General features: G+C 39.1%; 1 protein-coding gene across 3 annotated transcripts in view; it reads left to right on the top strand.

The window, feature by feature from the left end:
• Positions 1-22,308, top strand: part of LOC121738135 (heterogeneous nuclear ribonucleoprotein L) — a 445,663-nt gene that overhangs the window by 353,087 nt on the left and 70,268 nt on the right. For all 3 annotated transcript variants that reach the window (XM_042130016.1, XM_042130015.1, XM_042130014.1), the window contains exon 3: positions 10,776-10,861. In XM_042130016.1, the coding sequence (XP_041985950.1) occupies positions 10,776-10,861 (86 nt within the window). The remainder of the gene's footprint in view (positions 1-10,775; positions 10,862-22,308) is intronic.

The following is a 22,308-nucleotide window of genomic DNA, read 5'->3' as shown; positions in this document are numbered from 1 at the left end:
ACTGCATTTCATAAAAGCAGACAGCTGATCACAGGTCAGTGAACATGTTATCACGTATGTTTTCCATTGATAGGTATTGATAGGTGCAGTAGGTAACTGTGTATGTATTTTTACAGATGTGTAAATCGGATGATGATCGGATGTGAATTATGATTTCTTTTCCTTTTTGGCCGGAAGTAAAAACTGAGTATTTTTGAGTAAAAACCTGAGAAACGGTAATTAATAAATTGTAACATTTTGTTAAATCGTGTAAACTATTGTAATTTATCATTACAATATTGGTGGTTTATTCACTACCTACGGGCTAGGGTATAGGGCACACCACGATCAGCTGTTTTGTCTTAACTCATGACTAGCGCAGAGCCGCGCGCGCGGTATTCGGCGCGGGCGGCGCGGGGGGGCCGGCTCGGCCCGGGGTTTCATTCATCGGCGGCGGGCGATATTATCGCGCATTAACTGTACGCATTATACATTGCGTGTGGAAAATTTTGACTATTTTAAAAACTGGCGATTACATGAAAATTTCTTGCACCAATGGATATATCTCATGCCCTATAATAACCCCACGAAGTTATCGGAAGCGGTCTTTTGACACCCTGTATGATCATAGAGTAAAGCCACAGATAAGTTACAATATGATCATATATATCAATAATTACTATGAACAATAATATTAAGAGGGCGACTAACCCAAAAAATCAAACAACGTCCTTCTCTCTTCATACTCACGCCCGTCTTTCCTATGCCAGGAGTAAAAAGACGACGCGGATTTATCGCCAAATTAGTTTTTTCTCATTAACTCGATAAATATACAACATTTTAAAAATCCGCTAGGTCGGTTTCTCAATGATAGAATTTTATACAATGTCTTAACTTAGTTCAATGCACGGTTATGGAAATAAATGAAAAATTCGTGAAAATTACATGCATCTTTGTGATTTTTTTCTATCGAGAAAACTTTAAGATATCGTATTTTTGCTCAGGTCGAATTCTTGGAAATATAATGTAGTATCTAATTTTAGGAAATGAAACAATTCAGAGCTCATTTTCAAGTATAAAAATGAATTATAAAATCGAAAAATTTTTTATTAGTCGCCCACTTAAGAAGGCGCGGGAATTTAAAAATGTAATTGACATTTTACTTTAACAGAGGGTTTTTTGACAATTTGCATTCGATAATTTTAGATTCGAAGGTAGAAATTAAAAAAAATCTGTTGATTTGTCATAAAGCGTTGCTCAGTACGCTTGTTATTCTACCATGTTCTTATGTCTACTTCCAGTTCTTCTTATGGATTTTCGATCTACCACGTGTCCTGATTCGATTTTATCAATTTATACTTATCCAAAAAAAGTGTACGACGCCGCTTATAGTAATTTTTCACTTCGAAAAATGTAAACAGCAAATACCAAAATATGTACCAATACATCAGGGTGGTCCAATATAACTCCATCATATAAATCACTACATAATAATCCGTGTGTATGAGTATGTGTATGTGTGTCTGTGATGATTTATATTCGACGGTGAGTCCGCAAAAAACGCGGGTAATAAATCAAAACGACGCCATTTTGAATTACCATAGACGATATGAACTCAATTTAACATTCATTTTGAATCTGTCACAAAACGAAATGAAAAGATACAAAATCCATACTAATATTACAAATGCGAAAGTGTGTCTTTCTGTCAATTACTTTTTCACGGCCAAGCCGCTGAACCGATTTTGCTGAAATGTGGTATAGCGTACTTTGAATCCAAGATAAAAGACAGTGAGTACAGTTTTCGTTCCGGAAATGTTAACTGTTCCCGCGCGATAAGCAAATTTTGCGGGTACCTAGTATCTAGTACATTTAGGGCCTGTTTCGCCACTTCCTGATAAGGCTATCCACCACTTTACTTGACAGATGAAGTATGGAGAATCTGTCAAAAAAGCTGTGAATAGCCCATTCGGCACTTTGTCAGAGAGTGGTGAAACAGGCCCTTAATGATTTTTAAAAAGACGAAAGAAAATTAAGGTGTTGCCCGCTCTATACCATATTTCATCAAAATCGTCTGTTTTTAGGGTTCCGTACCCAAAGGGTGAAAACGGGACCCTATTCATGAGACTTCGATGTCTGTCTGTCCGTCTGTCTGTCTCCAGGCTATATCTCAAGAACCGCTATAGCTAGAGTTCCGATTTCCGAAATTTTCACAGATTGTGTATATCTGTTGCAGCTATAACAACAAATTCTAAAAACAAAATAAAATTAATATTTAAATGGGGCTCCCATACAACAAACGTGAATTTTTTGGCCTTTTTTGCTCGATATTAATAATGGCAACGTGCCTACCTCACTTGATATTTTCACAAAGGCCTTAATTATAATGTCTTCTTCAATATCTAAGAATAATATTAAAATTAAACAAAAAATTAAGGGGGGTCCCATACAAAAACACAAATTTTTGCCTATTTTTCCTCTATAACGGTACGGAACCCTTCGTGCGCGAGTCCGACTCGCACTTGGCCGATTATTATTTATTGAACTTCGACAATGTATACAAGTATACAAGTGTAATCACCTCTCCTTCATCAATCACCAAGTCGCTACGAGATTTCAATTCAATCCAACAATTCTTATAACTTTTAACTTTGCCTTAGTGATGGGAAAAGTGGTATCGATGGTTATTCAAGTTTATTTAAACAATTCATTTTATTTAAAATATTTTAACGTCCACATCGCATCGGTTCGAAAACTAACCCGGGGAGAAAAATCTAGGATCTTCTTCTACAGTGGTAACCAACCATTTGTTGGCTGTCTGCCTGAGAAGGCATGGGCATGGTGTTGGAACCAGCAACAAAATTTGACAGAAACGATGTCAATAATATCATTTCTCTGTCATCGACGACCATGCTCCAGCCGATTAAGGTGATCGCACATTTATCAGCACGCACGGGCCGACGCATTTTACACCCTCGCACATTCGTCCGCAGGCCGCAGCGTACGCGTCGCATTTCGTGTACAATGCGGTGCGTTCAACGAATACGGCGCGTATGGTGCTGAGAAATGTGCTGTCAGCTTTACTCCTCTAGACATCATAATCATAATACGATCATAATAGCGCATTTCTGCCGAGCTATCCTATAGTTGTACACGATCTAGAAGACTGATCTCGCTGAATGTCGGTGATATGTGAGAAATTGGATGTGAAAATCGATATAAAATGTTACATTAATCGATATTCGATACTTTACGCGCACATCACTACGCCCCATACAATTCCCAGCGGGCCGGTCGCGATTTGTAAGACGCGCGCAGTCGAGGGATGCACAATTATGTATCGATGTCGGCGTTTGTCGGCCCCGGACGAGGTATTGTTGAAAAATGTACGAATTCATGTCGATAAGTTGCGAGTTTGCGACTGTGGAGGTGTCGAAAGTTGCCATTCTAGACCGTTGGCGTTTAAAAGTGGAAATATGCGAAGATATGTCTTTAGCAGGTTTGAGATTGAGGAGTATAATGTTTTGAAGTTGCCTCAAAGTATACCCCATTAAGAGGAGTCCACACCGCCGTATTTCCATACAAACGCTGTCCCCTGTTTCCTCCCTGGATAATTCCGGTAGAGTTATGATTTTTTTCCTGAATATCTATGGCCATTATTAGCATGTCCCTATGTTTTCTTTTTTTTCATAATTTTATTATTAAAAAAGATAAGAACGTCCAAAAACCCAAAAAAATGGCAAGATTTTCCTCTGTGTTCAAACACCCAGAAAACAAAACTGGCTAAAATATACAAAAAAGTAAAACATAGGAACACAGCTCAAGCCTTGCTTCAATTTTTAATGAAAAAAGTACTTAAATCGGTTAAGTTTTGGAGAAGGAATCAGCGGACAACGAATCGAAGATTTTCTGTTCTTTTATTAGCACTTTTGTCGTGTTGTCTCTATCGCGCTCTGCGGTAGGAGACTTGAAATTGGTGAGACAGCAATACATTTTCAAATACCTATTTTCAATTTCTCTCGCCCCTGGTGTATCCTCTTAACATTTCAGCTCTTCTTAAGGTGACGCTGCGTTAAAGTAAAAAACCGTGTTGGATACGTTTTAGATTGCTTGTTTTCGCAATTTTTGTGAAAATAAGCAATGGAACAGAAAAATGGAAAGGGCGTAAGCGACAAAATGGTTTTTGTCGCGTAATTTAAAAACCATAAATACATTTCATATAAGATATGGGCAAATTAAAGTGTATGCTTGAACCAATCTATGTACAAATTTTGGAAGCTTAAATCACTCTCCTCTGTTGGCAAAATAGGAATCCCTATTTACAGAGGTATTTTTGATTGAATATTCTGTTTTTATCACAGTTGACCAATCGTGTTACGCTATGGGTAATTCAAAGACAAAGACATGATGAATACTGACAATGAACTTTAATTTCTTAGCTTTAGTAATTGCTGAGAAAAAGCGATATCGCTACAGCCAAATTATCAAGGCGTCGCCTTAAGTGTGTTATTCTATAGAAAACTGTCAAAATTAATTTTCGTTAAGGTATTTCGTCTGTCTTGTTTGCCGTCCACCTGTCTGCCTCTCTGTTTCCCTCTTATACCTTAACCATTTAAAGGATTTTGTTTCAATTTATCGTGAGAATAATTAATTATGTTGCTCAAGATCAAGGAAAGGACCATAGGCTTTCATAGTTTACCACTGAAATTCTACGGATACCACACGATAAATAAGATGAGCAAGTTGCATACAATATCTTAGTGCATGATAATATTGTTTTCTTCTTCCTTCTTCCTAGTCGTATCCTCATGGCTGAGGGACGTGATCACCAAAATTTGCTTTCCGGGATAGGGCTCTCCACTTGTCTCTGTTTTTGGCTTGATGCAGTGCCTCCTGGAATGTGCAGTCAGCAGCCTTGACAATTGCGTCTGTCCATCGTGTAGCCACTCTGCCTCTTTTCCCCTCTAATTGCCCAGCTAGTATGAGACTCTCTATTGAAGAATATTGTTTTGTTTCATCCTAATTCGCACGGTTACACCGCGTTGCATAATAAACGGCCCTGCTGCTTATTATGACGTGTTGAAGCATCGTTAACGCCGCTGTACAACGTACAAGATATGAATTACGTTTGTGCCGGTTCTTTATGCCGATTGTGTGATGTGGGCCAAGCACTGTGCTTTAATTATGATGTGATATATTTTATTATCATTACTGTAGAGAAAAAGTATGTTAAGCGAATGTATGATTACTTTTTTAATTTTTATTCATGTGTCAGAAATCAGAATAAATATTTTATTGAATTTACTGTTAATTTCCGTATTGTAACTAGGAAATTTAACGCTGTTGTTGCAGCCCCGTGCTTTATAATAAAATAAAAAAACTCGTAAGGTGTCAAGGGACACTCAAATGAAACGAAGTTATTTCTTATGTTAAAAAACCTGTATACATATACACTCAAAAAAATAATAAAAAAAATAAACACGCCATCTATTGACGCACAGGAATACCATCAACGCCCTCTGCTCCTACCATGCAGGTACTAAAATAGATAAAAAAGTGCCGAGGTCAAATATCGTTCTGTCTAGCCTCCTGTACGCCGAACGCGCGATAAGGAACTTCGTTCCAAAAAGATCCCAATCCGGCAGTATCGGAAATGAAAATTTGAACAAGAGAAAGAGAGGGGGATGTTACTTCGTTTGCTACGCCGCACCGATCTTTACCTCTATCATCTTATGAGATTTTATAGGGCACGTGTCTGGTAGAGAGTTTCACGTTCCCACCCAATAAAGCGCACAACACCGATAAAATCATATCTTTTAAAGTTTTTTGCACGACAGTATACTTTAATTTGTCTTACAAGGGAATATACATTATTATAATGTGAATAATACGTATTATACACTGTGTAGGTGTAAAACCAACACCTAGTTATAATGAATTTCTCTTGTTCCGTATATCTCAATTTGTCTAATATCTTCTAATGCATTATTCGCGTATCTTAGTAATTTACTTTTGTTGGACTGAATGTAGATTTCGAATGTATAGATATGGCACGAAGATTAAATTGTGATTGATTTGTGAATTAGTTTTCTTGAGATACATGGTGTCAGACAGACGAACATGCAGCGAAGTCTTATAGGGGACACTTTGGTGACTGCGGCCGATAAAAATTGTTATAAAATGCAAATTTATTACCTAGGCTACTATTATTTTCTACGGACATTGGTCTAGCGACCCATGTACATGCCGCCGCCGGTAGTATGCCGCGAGGGTCTATAGCAGGGGTCACCAAATGGAGGACCGCGGTCCCCATCCGGACCGCCGACCCATTGTGTGCGGACCAAGCATGTTCGAAGATGAACTTGCTAAAAATAAATTTAGGTCTCGACTTACCAGGATTTAATGAGAAATAGCTTGCACTAATTTCACTCAACAAGCAACCAAAAAATTGATACTTTTCTCATTGATTTGTAAATAAATACCTTTGTAATTTCCATAATTACATTGTTTATTTTTTTATGTGCGGACCGTGAAGGTCGTTTTATTTCTTAAAATGGACCCCGAGCGAAACTAATTGGTGACCCCTGGTCTATAGTCTACATTTGCACAGACTGCCAAAAACTCTGCCCTTTTGACTTATCCGTAATCGGGTAAAAAAGTTTGTAACTACGCCACCTTACTACGGGCACATACAATATTAACCTTCCCTTACCTTCATGTAATCGGAAGGTACTTTTAAATATTCAGACCCTTTAGACTCAAGTGGCTTAGGGTACCAATTTGTTAGGGAATATATTATGAGCTGGTTGGTGTAATTACCTGGTTGGGTTCGGTGGTGTGGTTGACGGTAACCGGGGATTTAGAGACTGAAAAACCATGTGACCCAGGGATTTGAAGACGGAAACTCTGCAAAAATGCAGGTTTTCCAGGGAGCTAGATAATCTATATAATAAAGATTTTGCTTAATTTAAAATAAAAAAATGTTATTTTGAATTAAGCAAAACAACCCCCGATTCAAAACTAAACTAAGAGTCTCAATGAGGTTGCAAAATATTGAACCAATCAAATCACTGGAAGCTATTTACCTTTTGGAACGAAGTTCCTTATCGCGCGTTCGGCGTAAAGGAGACTAGACAGAACGATATTTGACCTCGACACTTTTTAATTAGTACTTGCATGGAAGGGGCAGAGGGCGTTGATAGTATTTCTGTGCGTGCATGATTTTTTGTTTCAATTAATATACCAGACTGACCATCTTCTCGAAACAGGTATCCTCCCTCCCCCCTAGCTAAAATCCTGGGTACGCCCATGTCTGCGCTAGTCTCACGCAATTCCTAATACGGAAAACGAATTCGGAAATCGAATACGGAAAACGTGTGTATGCTGCCGGCCTAAGTGTGCGTCCCGGGCCGCAGTGTTGTGTGCGATCTGTACGTATGAATTTTGGCAGCCGGCCCGCGCAACCTGTGGCGCGTAGGGTCAGCAGAACAGTACATATTTCGAGATATCCTAACTAATATTATAAATGCGAAACTTGTTTAGATGGATATAGGGATGGAATCGACAAAACTTGTTTGACTACGGAACCCTGAAACGGAACCCTAACTAGCTGATTTTTTGTATATTGATAGGTTAATTTAAGACTAATATTGTCCTACAAATAGAACAATCCATATTTAGGAACTACTTTCGAGAATTTTCGCAGAGGTAATTGTTGTTTGTCTTATCAAAATGAAGCTACTCACGAAAAATTAGCTTGATAGTAATTTAAAAGATTTGTTCTAGGGCAGTATGGTTTTCTTTTCTAAAACTTTTCCATATTATTCTGGCGACCCTCCCCGATTGTGGCATATCACATCTCTTTGATCTAAGCGCACGCCCGATCGGAGCGATATTATCCAAAGTCCAATGTGGCGTGAAAATGTGCCGAAACTCCTACTGTATGCCTGATTTTCCCATTGAGAGTTGACTTTTGAAGGCGTTCACTTTGCATAAGATTTTGTGATATTAAACGGCCGATTTGTAATGGCTTATGTTTTGTTAAGTTTTATTGTGCTTATCGAAATGAGGTTATCCATACCAATGTTATTAATGTTAAAGTTTGTCTATCTGTATGTCTGTCTCTCTGTTATAATATTTTCACGCACTGCAGAACTGATCTCAATGAATTATGGTAAAACATCCCTAGTATTTTGAATGCCAGTAGATCACAAAGATTAGACAGCGCAACATTATTAATTTAAATCGATAAGTTATTCTATGATTTGAAATCTGTTGGCGATATCCTTAGAATCATTATTGTAGTTTTTTACAAAACTTTATCGATAAAAGTTTTCAATTTCCCATAAACCGATTCACCGAAAACTAAATCGGCTAATCTGTACAGACTGCGCCATTCAAAACACGTCCGTTTTGGCGCCCAATTTAAATATCGGATTAATAAAATCCAGTTTCGAGTACTCCGAGCCGGTCGCATCCGGTATTTTCCGGTTCTAGCTGGAAAAACTGGTTTTGTCCCGCTCAAATCTAGTTTTTACCGGTCCAAACTAGTCGGAACTGGTCCTAACTGGTTTAGTTTCAGCGCACGTACTCTCCTCTTGTTGGACTCGACGTGCCATTGATAGAAGTCGAGTCGGGGAATGGATAATGTAATTTCTTGACCCTCCCGGCCGTTGACGTGCTGTGTGGAGACACGTCGCATTTTAGAAAAATTGTCGCGTTGCAATTGATTAGGTGAGATTACAGTAGATATAACTTAAATTGAAAGTCCTAGATATTTTTTATACTTTGTATTTTTCTGAATAGCCAATGTAACCACATATTTTTTAGTTAGTTAAAAGACAATTTAAAATAATATTAAAATATTTTTGCAAGTAACGAATTAGAATTTTTGCGAATATTATAAATTCAATCCTACAGAATAAATGACATGCGACTTCTAAAAGTAGTAGATATGATACGTCTACGTTTTAGCCTTTGAAAATATTATTCTACTGGGAATAGGAAAGGGTATCATCAGGTTACCTTCTGTACTATCGTCAGCTTGATTTTATAGCTTGAATATACGCTGATCTTAGATGTCAACAATAGAAGAGTTTCTATGATCAAAATATTGAGAAGAGGCACAAAACTTTATATTGACAAAAGAAGTTTCTGTACTTTAGCAGCAAGAGGGAACCTACATTTGCGCTAAATTTCGTAAAAATTGGTTCAGCCGTTTTCTCGCAAAAGCGTAACAAATATAGCCGTATCCTCTACATTCACGTTTAAAATCAATAGAGATAAACTGTACGATTTTTGTATGTATGTGTGTGTGCGTGCGTGCGTCCTTTCCCGGGACTCTCTACGTAAGTATCTCTACCAAATTTTATTGGCCGTACGACCTTCATGTTCTTGCAATCAACACTCTACAACCATAACACGCCATCAAAAGGGTCACGTGTGACCTCCAGGGTCACGGCTGACCCTACAGACCCTAGGGTCTATAGGGGTTGTAAGGATACGAAGACCCTTCGACCTTGGATAATATTACTTCCATTGCTAGAGAATGAATAGCGTGCTATAAATATTGCTACCAGATGATGAAATTCTTGAGACAGCCTGGTGACAGACAGACGGACGTCCGGATAGCGATTTAAGTAATAGTGGCCTGGTTTTACGCTTTGGGTACGGAACCCTCAAATATGTCAATATCCTCAAGGAAAGTAAAATTATTGGCCTCTAATAGTTTTCAAATCGTCAAGAAAAGTAATTTTTGGCCTTTGATAGTTTTCATAACGACCAAATGCAAAATGTTACTTGAGTGACTTTGACATTCGGTTGTGAAACAGCTGTCTTTCAAGTGAAACTTTGCAATATGGCGCCGCTAGTTTTGATTTCGATCAGCCACCTCGTTAAGTCTATATCGAAAACTAGGAGTCAGTCTTAATCCCTTCCTAGGGATCTATTCCTATAGATTCCAACAAACAATCTAATAAATATCACTCGAACCTCGCAAAGCTCGAAGGACCATTATCTTAGATCATCTGATTCGGCTCGCGAGTAAATCACGTCTCAATCTACAATAACAATTATAGTATTAGCACAACTTTGCACCGCAACCCCGCCGAAGCCGGTTTTAGGCGGTTATATCCAGTTAGAACCGGTCCGAACTACTTTGAACCGGTTAAAACTGGTTGAAACTAGTTCCTGCCAAGTTGGGGGATTTAACACTCGGCGGGTTTTGGGACGATTGCGACGATGAGCCTTATCGATGGGGTGATTATTGGTGAAATCAATAAGTGATTGGTGATTTTGCGGTAAAGGTAATGTCGTTAGTGGGTATTTGGTTTGGTGATGATTTATGTGAATTGATGTTTCGATGTTTGTTGCTAATGAATGTCCGTATCCGAGGTAACATCTGGACAGGACTTTAGTAGTAAACTAAAATTATGTCCTAAAGTCTAAACGTTGGTGTACACTCGTTTGCACTTTTTATATTCTTACTGGCTGTTGCCCGCAACTTATTTACATAATTTTTGCCCTTTCTTCCACATTTTCAACTAATTATTTGCTCCTTTTGGTCGCAGCGTGATGTTATATAGCCTCCTCGATAAATGGACTATCCAAGAAAACAGTTTTTTTTTAATTTGGACTAGTAGGTAGTTTCTGAGATTAGCGCGTACAAACAACAACGAATTCTTCCGCTTTATAATATAAAGCATAGATGTGCTGACGATTGTCTTGTCTGTATGTTCCATAGTACTGTACTTTTCTATATACATAATATGAAATTTGTGTCTGTCTGTCTGTTGCAGGACGTGATCCACACGATCAGCTCGCCGCACGGGCAGGTTCAGCGCATCGTGGTCTTCAAGAAGAACGGCGTCCAGGCGATGGTTGAATATCCTTTACAATATACTATACGGTCATGTCACACCTGAACGTGACGTAACGAGAGGTGACGCGACGATGCATGCGATATGAAACAGCTGCGGCGCTAAAATGGTCGCTTTGGAGAATCACATTAAGAATCATAATATGATTTATTTTTCTTAAGTCGCAAAATGCAAATCTGCTTACAATTCATGTCTACAACTCGACAAGTCTTTAAATGAACGTGTCGAAAAAAGGAACTAACGCTGCCATCATACATTTTTAACAGTTCTCCTTTACGAGCAGCGCCACCGCCCACGTTCATATTTAACCTTGTCGCACTGTAGTAATTCGTACTAATTTGACATTTGTCAGTTTGACAGTTTTGACAATTCATTTGCTGAATTGATTGAGAGGAATTGCTAAATGTTACCATTTTAGCCCCGCAGTTCTAAATGTAATTAAACAAATAAGACATGTGACTAGTCTAAACTCTAAGGCTGCGTTTCGAGTTTAGGAGACCCCTAACGGGAATGATAATCAGAGATAATATATTGAATATTTATTGGGCGCAACTAATCGCGCGCACTTACACCCGATGACTGGCCGTACTGCCGTTTACATACATGAACAATACTCATACAATATACATATAATACCCCTACAATATTCCCCCCCTTTTAAAAAAAAATTAGATACATACAAAGTCAAGTGAAAGAAAAAATATATATATATTATGACATGATTGTGTACTTAGACACAGCTTACATGCATATTATAGTGCAGTATACGTTTAAAGTTATAACAAAACAAATATCATATTACTTATATCATAATAACTGATTACAAAGTGTGCATTACAATGGAATGCAAGTTCGTTTATCAAATTATCATGCACATATGCATACTACCTAGCCCTACGACCGAAGTCTTGGGATCAGTTTACAACTGCTAGGAGACACAACATAAAATGTTATACACGTACAAGTTACAATTTAAAACTTATCTAGCACTAAACGCGCGACACAATATAACACAGTATTTTCACTATACTTGCTGCACAGTATATGGGCGCTGATTTGCATTTCCCCCTTGGCTCAGCCCAAACGAAAGAGACGATAATCCGACTTGCTTATTAAAAAGCTTAATGGTATGCTTCTTGTAGTGCTGGTACAGCACATAGATGTACAGCATGACCACCGCTGCTATTACACAAAACAACATCACGTACACGTGGTTTATCTTACTATCCATTGCAATTTGTTGAGCGGATGCACTGTTCGCTCCGTTTTGAGCAATTATGATCTCTTGCTCTTTACTTTGGTTCTTTCCCATTATGCTCGCGAATATAGCAATGTTTAACTCGTAAAGTACAGATTACAAATGTGAAACAATTTCTGAAATAACACTATATTAATTGGACAATATACTCTATTGCGCAACAATACAATACTTGCTAATTAATTTTAGAACTAGAATCAGCGTTTACGTTTAGCCTCCTTAGAAACCATAAGGGCAGGTACACACTATCATAACAATTATTTTTATTCCTACTCAAAGTCAAACCTAACAGGCCGTTTGATCAATCTACCGTGCCGGGAAATTTTGGGCTGCATCATACATGACTTACTTGCAAAATCAGAACTAGGAGTTTGACCCTCGTTATTTGTAAATTGCTTAGCTAAACTTACCTGCTCATTCGGAGTGCGATCAGGTACCGGATGAGTCATCAGGTACGCTGGTTTGAGTCTATCTATTGAAACTCGAGTCTGTCTTTGGGGTAGCTGCACGGTGTATACTTTACCACTTTTTTGTAATACCCTGTATGGACCATCATACGGTGGTACCAGCGGTTGCCGTACCGCGTCATTTCTTATAAAGACATGAGTACATGTCTTTAAGTCAGGATGGACAAAAAACGATTTTGCGCTCGAGTGTAGACTCGCCTTAGGTTTCAATGAACTCAACGTGTGTCGTAACTTATCGAGGTATACATGTACACCTTGGTTTGTCTGCGGCGTCTCAGTGTAAAATTCTCCTGGCAATCTAATACCTTGGCCGTAGACCAGCTGTGCTGCGCTTATGTTAGTATCGCTTCGTATTGCCGCCCGCAATCCTAACAGAACCGTGGATAACTCGTCACTCCATGATTCAGAACTCAGCCGCGCCATTATCGACGCTTTTAAACTACGATGCCACCGTTCGATCATCCCGTTACTCTGTGGGTGGTACGGCGTGGTCCTACATTTTTTAATGCCCAAAAATTTCATTAATGAATTAAAAAGATCACTTTCAAACTGCCGCCCTTGGTCGCTTGTTATCCTTTTAGGACTACCAAAGCGACAAATCCACCCCTCATATAACACTTTAGCGACTACCTCGGCCGTGATAGTCGTTACCGGAAAAGCCTCGGGCCATTTAGTAAATCTATCTATGACTGTGATGAGATACCTGAATCCTTCTCGAGTTGTAGGCAGGGGACCTACTATGTCGATATGGATATGATCGAATTTTTCACTAATTTGAAACTCGCCTAGCTCAGAGTTTGAGTGACGGGATACTTTCGAACGTTGGCACCCTAGACACGATTTAGCCCACACCCCTACATCTTTATTTATGCCGGGCCAAAAATATTTTTCAGATAATAGTTTTCGAGATAAGCGAATTCCCGGGTGACTTATATTATGAATAGAGTCAAAGGCTAGTTTTCGAAAACGTTCGGGAATGTACGGTCTACAATTGGATGAAGTTTCACAGTAAATTTTATTATTAGAATTAGGAATGTTGCATAACTGCAGTTTGAAGTGCGCGTTGCAATCTGACCGCGATAGCAGGGACGTCAACTGAGTATCATGTTTCTGTGCATCGGCGAGTTCGTCGAAATCGAATGTCGTAGGGCTGCCTATACTCTCTATACGTGATAATGTATCTGCAACGATGTTTTGACTACCGGTTATATGTTTAATATCTGTAGTATATTCACTTATGTACGATAGTTGTCTAACTCTCCTCGGAGTTTCTTTATCGCTCGTAGCCCTAGTAAATGCAAAAGTTAAAGGTTTATGGTCCGTAAATATTGAAAGCACACGACCTTCGATCTGATTTCTGAAATAATGGACGGCCATATACATAGCGAGTAGCTCCCTATCATAGGTACTGTACTTAACCTGAGTGTCGGATAATTTTTTAGAAAAGAATCCTAGCGGAGCCCACGCTTTTCCGTTCCATTGCTGCAATACTGCTCCTACACAAGTATCCGATGCATCCGTCATGAGACCTAAGGGTGCGCTCGCTAGTGGGTACTCTAGGGTAACGGCATTTTTTAGGCTGACTTTACAATTTTCGAACGATTCTATCGCGGAGGTGGACCACACAATTTCAGTTTTATCTTTTTTCTTACAATTAATTAAATATTTATTTAGTTCCTTCTGATGTTTAACTGCCTGGGGTATATGAAGCCTGTAAAAATTTATCATTCCTAAAAACCTTCTCAGCTGTTCTATAGTCTTAGGGCGTGGCATTTCAATAATAGCCTTTACTTTTTCACTCAGAGGTTTTATGCCCTTCGCTGAAACCTCGTAACCTAAATATTCGATCCTATCCTTAGCAAATTCACATTTTGATACATTAATAGTTAAACCAAATTTTTCGAAACGTTCAAACAATAATTCTAAATGTTTTTTATTTAATTCGACTGAGTCACTAGCCACAATGACGTCATCGATATAACAAAAGAGTTGCGATTTTTTACTTTTATTACCGTTTTCCGAGGTGCATAAAATTTGCTCGATTCCTTTTATAACCACATTGTCCATAAATCGCTGATACGTTTGGGCCGCGTTACATAGGCCAAAGGTCATACGAGCAAACTCAAACAGCCCGAACGGGGTGATGATCGCTGTCTTAGGGATGTCACTGGGATTAATAGCAATATTATGAAAGGCCCTATTTACATCTATCCTAGAAAATATAGACTTACCTGCCAGTCCGTACGTGAAGTCCTGCACCCGCGGAATCGGGTACCTGTCGGGCTTGGTGATGGAGTTCAGCTGCCTGTAGTCACCACACGGCCTGATGTCTCCGTTCTTCTTGGGCACCACATGAAGGGGGCTGGCCCACTCGCTCATCGATGGTCTACAGATGCCAACCTCCTGCATGTGCTGAAATTCACTCTTTACCTTGTCGTAACGCTGGGCCGGAAGCGGCCGGGCCTTGGCGTGAACCGGAGGCCCCGTAGTCTCTATGTAGTGATAGACATTATGTTTAGGTATTTCTTTAAAATTATAAGGTTTCGTTATATTAGGATATTTTGATAAAATATCGGAACAAGAGTCAGCTAAACTAAAAGTGCTCACTAAAAAGGAATCGGTACCATTGATCAAGGGCCCTGTTACATGTAAATTAGTAATTTTATCGAGAAGTTTTTTTGAACTAATATCGACTAACAACTTGTAATAATTCAAAAAATCAGCTCCGATAATGGGCTGACTCACGTTAGCTATTACAAAAGACCACTTATAGGCTCTTCTTAAGTTTAAATTTAATTCTAAGTTTATTACACCAAAAGTTTGAATTTCTGACCCATTAGCGGCGTACAATTTATATGGAAAATTTCTACGTTTAAAATATCTACTAACTTTAGTCACAGGTACAACTGAAATATTAGCTCCTGTATCAATAAGGAAACTCAATGAATTTTTACAGTCATAAATACTGAGACGATAATTTTTCATACCGGCGGATGTATCTCCCGTCTCCTCGGAGGTCGCCTCATTTAGTTTTCCGCTGACGGTCTCTTGTTAAAATTGCACGGCTCTTCGCACCTTCTGGATCTGGCTCCAAACCGGAAATGATAGTGACACAACCAGTCAGGACTCTCGGGGGTCCTAGCCACAGAGTTAGACCCATACCTCGATCTGCTTCTTGATCTTGAGCGTCCCCTGAAGTTAAATCGCGGTTTTCTTCGAACCTCGTTCCGTAAAGCAGCTACTTCCAGCATCAAGTTGTTCATCTGCGTACATAACTCCTTATCAACAGACACCTGGGCGGAATGGCATCCTATATTGGCCAGCTCGCCCGTTAAGGAAGTCTGGTGCATACTCTCCATCACTTTATCCGCAATCGGCGACAAGTTGTCCAGTTTTTGGTCTGCACTAGCGGCTAATACAGCTCTGACCGCTGGAGGTAGACGCGAGAACCACAAGCTCTGTACCGTCTCTTCACTAGCTTGACAATTTCGAGCGAGCTCTCGCATTTTTCTGAGGAGCTGCGAGGGCTTCTGCGAGCCGAGGTCTAATTCACTCACAAGCCTTTGAAACTGTCTCTCTGGTGATTCCTCAAATACCTGAAGCAGCCTGTCCTTCAGTGCCTGGTATTTATTACTGTCTGGCGGCTTGTACACGATGTCCGACACTCGTTGGAGTGCGTCACGTCCGAGTTTCGATATCACCAACTGAAACTTGCAGTCGTCACCTTGTTTTTGAGGATTCATCGTGGCCTCGAACTGAGCGAACCATAATCTTGGTAGCTCCACCCAAAATTCGGGAATTCTTGTCGACACCGAAATTGTGGCTAAATTGGATTCCTCTGTCTTGATTACTGCCTGAGTCGTCGGATTGGCGGGTGCCGGGTTCGGCGGAAACTGTCCAGCCACAGTGGGGTGCATCATTGTTTTGCACAAAGATCACGTCGGGGTCACCAATTTAGGAGACCCCTAACGGGAATGATAATCAGAGATAATATATTGAATATTTATTGGGCGCAACTAATCGCGCGCACTTACACCCGATGACTGGCCGTACTGCCGTTTACATACATGAACAATACTCATACAATATACATATAATACCCCTACACGAGGAATGTGTTCGGCGAGAACCAATAGACTCGCTTTATTTTCCTGAACTGGCTGAGTACAGCAATTTTATTTTATTTGATCTTCAAAACACATTCCTCGCATTGCAGCTTTACTCAGCTCCGGTGCAAACGCAGCTTAAGAATTTGCACCGAAAAGAAAATGGAACGTGACGCGACGATGCACAATTTTATGAAGATACTGGAAATATCAAGCAATATTTGACATATTTGACACTTTAGCTTTGTCCACATTGTGCACTTTCATCTTCAATTTTCATCATTAACTTTTTTTATTTATTTATTTATTTATTTAAGTAATACAAATTATACCTTATGTCTAATTGAGAGTGTACCATAAACCTGCAAGGTTTGTCTGGTACAGCTTAACTTAAACTTTCATATATCGCATTTAATAATTGAATGCGTCAAGGAACGCAAGGCCAATATTGTCATTTTTTAAGTTTTGGATAAGGTCAGAGGGCATGCGGCCTCGCGTTCGCTGTTGACTGCGCCCTAACGCATGCCCTTAACGAACAGAAAATGGCACAGTGTGGACCAAAGCTATTGGGTTGCTTTTATGCATCACCCAATTGCGCCTCGTTTGATCTCGTCTTTGTATAAACTATTCATAACTACGTAGGTACTTACAATATAAGTGTTTTTTATTATCTGTGCTTGCTATTCAACGGCGCTGATAAGGAATTAGGCATAGCTGTCGAGCAGAAGCTTTGTCGCTATTACTATCAGAGAGATTTGTTCATTATGCGAGGTTTGCACGGGTGACTATAGCCCGCCGCACGGTGAAAACCGACTGTCTAAATCGTAATTCGAATGCCCGAAAGTAGACTGCCTACCAACTTTTGCCGCGCGGCCATTGGCTGCATGCGGCTGGTGACTAAATTCGACCGTGCAAACGCTCATTCGCAAGCGATCGCTTGCTGCAAATACGTAGTTTGTCTGCACTGTATCTTTACCTTAGTACCTTTTTCTTCATTTTTAATTGGTCAATTATTTCTCCAATAATAATGGATTGTCGAACGATTTCAATGTACCTACGCAATGCGACTGTTTTACGCGACATTTTCTCACAGAATGAACTAGTCACAAGCAATTTTCGTAGAACTGTGTAAATGGGGTGACGATTCGGCTTGGACAGGCGATTCCACTGGTGACTTGCCGCACGGCTAAAATCGACCCGTGTAAATCCACCATATTATGCAAATGCCGATCTTCGGAGTTGGGTCGGACTGCGTCGAGCCCTGCCGACAAGCTATATTCTGACATCGACTTGACATAACCCGATCAAATAACATAATATGTCCGCTACTTTGCCAGTTTTTCTCACTGTACCGTACTCCCAAATTAATAATGCGCATGCAAATCTTCGCTAACTGTCGTAATCACGAAAACACCCGAATCTATGAAACGTAAGAGCCCCAAACAATGCACTTGCATTTTGCACCTTGCTCAAAGGAAATAGAAGTAAATATCATATTAGTGGCCCGTGGCTGTCAATAAGTGCTATAACTCACTGGGAAGCCATCGCGACGTGGCCAGTGACGTTACAATGGTAACGTCAGGCGCCTCTACGTCGCCGCAAAGCGGTGTTTTTCTTAAAGTTAAGTTTCTTCCGACGCTCGGAAAATACGACCATTGCCGAAAACTTACGAAAAATTATATGCGCATTATCACTTTGGGAGCACTGTACTGTGTACATAAATACATACAATCAAACATACCGCCATTATTTAATATGGAATCTCTGGAATTCATAGATCACTCGCAAATCCCTCCGCACCAAAACTATTTCTAATAATAACGTTCGATTGGAACAAGCAATAATATCGAAGTGTGAAACTCGTTCGTGCGCCGCGAAACGGAACGGGTGGTCGTCGTGTAAGCGGGGGCGATACGCTTAGCGGATGGTAAACACTAAACGCTGGAAGCGCAGGGAAATGTAAAAAGACTTATAATTTGGCAGGCATTGTCATGAGTAGTTCACTAAGAATGCGTAAAACGGACGTGGTGTGGGCGTAGTGCGAGCGGGAAAGATACGGAAAACGCTGTTAACTAGCGTCGGAAGAAACCGTAAACCACAAAAAACTTTGAATTTCGGCAGGTTTATTATATACTAGCTGTCCCGGTGAACTTCGTGTCACTTTAAAACCTTCCCTGGACGAATATTTTAAGACCAAAATCAGCCCAATCCGTTCAGCCATTTTCGAGTTTTAGCGCGACTAACACATTTGAAAATCCATTTTTATATATATATATATAGATTTGCTAAGAACGGATTTTATGAAGCGGGTAAAAAAGTGATTGGAAAGTATGAACGTGCTAGATTTTTGAAGTAAGATATTTGAAATTTAAAGTGTATGGTTTGGGGACGGTGTGAAGTTGTGTAAATTAATATTGTTTTAGAAATTATCCACCTTTATGGGTTCAAACGAGGAATGGTGAATGTGTCAAGTGGAAAGTTTTGTTAATAGTTGGGCACTTATAGAAAAGTTCTATTGCGGCAAAATGTACGTTTTCTGCGGCCTTTAAATGGATGGAGAGGATTAAATAGATGAAATAATGTTTTTTTTTTTTCAAAAATATATTCGTTAACACTCGAACCACACCAATACATTACCGCGATGGTCTATATCGCTGACGGCGAAGGGGGTACATAAATAAACATCTTTTTTGCTTTACGACTCACACATCTCTCAATTACGACTCTATTAGCACGGTATAGAGTTCAAAATACAACTGTACGCATATTTTCAGGTGTTAAAAATAATTTATTGGGTAATACTTTTGAGTGTTTTTTGAATTTTATACTCTATTAGAATAGATATAGAGTTGGATTTGCTATAATAGTGTAAATGCGTTGTCGAAATTGATTATGACTCTTATTATTATCGCCATAAAGTTGAATATATTGTGGGCTCTTTCTAAAACTCAGGTAAAAAAAAAATATTTATTGTACAGTAATTATTGTCATGATAGATGGTTTCTATTTATGTGATATTATTGGCTATATATTTTTATGAAGTAGGTTAGTTTTAACTCATAATAGAAAGGAGGTTAATATTTTTCCATACCCAAAAATAAAACAACTCTTTGAACGGAGGGAGAGTTTTTCGGGAAAACTAGAGATGAAATGTAAAGTATGTATATATATAAATAATAAAGGCCAAGTGTGAGTCGGACTCGCGCACGAAGGGTTCCGTACCTACCGGTATAGAGTGAAGGTAGACAAAAAATTGTGTTTTTATGTACGAGAGCCCCCTTAAATATTTACTTTATTTTAATTTTATTATTAATTATTAAAGTACAAATACAATTAAGGATTTTATGAAAATTTCAAGTGCCCAACTGTTACCATTATTGACTACGAGCAAAAAAGGCCAAAAAATCACGTTTCTTGTATGGGAGCCCCCCTTAAATATTAACTTTATTTTTAGTATTTGTTGTTATAGCGGCAACAGATAATAGTAATAATATCTATGGACGATATACACAATGTGTGAAAATTTCAGAAGTCTAGCTATAGCGGTTCTTGAGTTACAGCCTGATGACATACAGATGGACAGACAGACAGACGGACAGACATCGAAGTCTCAGTAATAGGGTCCCGTTTTTAACCTTTGGGTACGGAATCCTAAAAAGAGATTCTGTCATCCAACTATCTATATTAGACACACATCAATTTACGGAAAATGTCTTCATACAGAATTTCATCGAAATCGATTCAACAGTTCAAACGAGAATAGGTAAGTAACAGATTGCCAGCAGACTGATGAAAACAATACCCACCGAAATAAAAAAGTAATGATTAAGGCCCTTCCCCTACGGAGATGCCGTAATTTATCATATTTAGAGCCTTATAAACTCATAAATTGAAAGCTACAAAGTTATATTATATTATAATAAAAATACAGAAATCTTCCGTATTTTTTTTTTTGATGAACTAAAGGGGCAAACGAGCAAACGGGTCACCTGATGGAAAGCAACTTCCGTCGCCCATGGACACTCGCAGCATCAGAAGAGCTGCAGGTGCGTTGCCGGCCTTTTAAGAGGGAATAGGGTAATAGGGGAGGGTAGGGATGGAAAGGGAACGGAATAAGGGAAAGTAGGGAAGGGAAAAGGGTAGGGGATTGGGCCTCCGGTAAACTCACTCACTCGGCGAAACACAGCGCAAGCGCTGTTTCACGTGGGTTTTCTGTGACAACGTGGTATTTCTCCGGTCGAGCCGGCACATTCGTGCCGAAGCATGGCTCTCCCACGTCAAAATATCAACATTCCTTTCCCCGTTTTAAATTTTCTATTTTTGTAAGTACCAAAGTAATAAAATAACAAAGTAATACCAATTTATTAAAATTGAAGCATACTTTCAGCATCTCCCTAGTATTTACAAATTACGTGTATTTGAGACATACGACAATAGATAGATAATTGCATTAACTACATATTCCCCATTTTTTTTTAGATCAATTTTGAAGTAAGATAAGTTAATAATAGGATTTTTGTGCGATCTTAGCAACGCGTCAAATGTGGTCAAGGTCGTATGCTCGGGGGATGGCCTTTATACAAAATTCGCAATAATAAAGTGATTTCAAATGATTTACGTGGTCCATATCCAAGGAATTTTTTGTATGATCTATCGTTGATTCACTCACACCGAATTAGAACGAATGAGTTCATTTTATAAATATTTCAAAATGAGCGTAGATGTTTATTTCGTAATATATTTTGTCAGATAAAAACTATTTGCTTGTTTGTTAATATGCGTTTTGAAGTTATGATCATAACTATTTGTGAAATGAAAAATGTGGTATTGATATTACTATGCAGCAAACAGCGCACGATTATTATTGTTCTGAATCACGTTAGCGGAGTTTCTGAGATCGGCGTCAACACACAACGTCAGGAATATCTTGAAATGTCAGAAGATTCCACTTTAGTTAACACAACGTATAATATGGCGAGACGTTTGCCAGACTTTTAAATAATATAGTTCAATTATAAAATCGCCAAAAAGAAAAATTAAAAACGATTTTCCCAACGAACACTTCCGCCAATTTTATTCTATCGCAGTTTATGTCAACAAACGTAAACAAAAATAAAAATAATTGTGTTACATTTTTCTCAATTTGTCGCCACTTGCGATGACGCGGCCTCTACGGGAATATATTATTTTGACGACATTGTGTGTCACGTGCGGGGAAGGTCATTCGATCGTCAACCTCTGTTGTGTACGGACGTGCATACAGTCATAAAAAGTTTAAGCAGGTTGTGAAATCCGCTGAAAAAAATACATGTGGCATTCGGAGACTGCCGCTGTAAAGCTATTGCATAGCATTTTTTGTTAACTTATGCAATTATAATTCACATACGACTAGTCGCACGCACACAAACACCGTATCGAAGACTGTCAACGCCGCACCGCCGCACTGTGTCAGTTGAAGTTGAAATACCCTAGTATTAGATTTCTGTCGTTACGGAATTTCTTGATTCGGTCGCCGCGCTAAAAGGCATGCGATATAATAAAAGCTATGCAATATAATAATTCTTTTATCGCCTGGTTTCCGTACATTATTCCGTGATGATACTAATTACTTATCTTTTTAT

Source organism: Aricia agestis, chromosome 22 (genome assembly GCF_905147365.1).
Source record: "Aricia agestis chromosome 22, ilAriAges1.1, whole genome shotgun sequence".
NCBI classification, from domain to species: domain Eukaryota; kingdom Metazoa; phylum Arthropoda; class Insecta; order Lepidoptera; family Lycaenidae; genus Aricia; species Aricia agestis.
The sequence above is the reverse complement of the archived record's forward strand: the minus strand, read 5'-3'. Positions and strand labels throughout refer to the sequence as shown.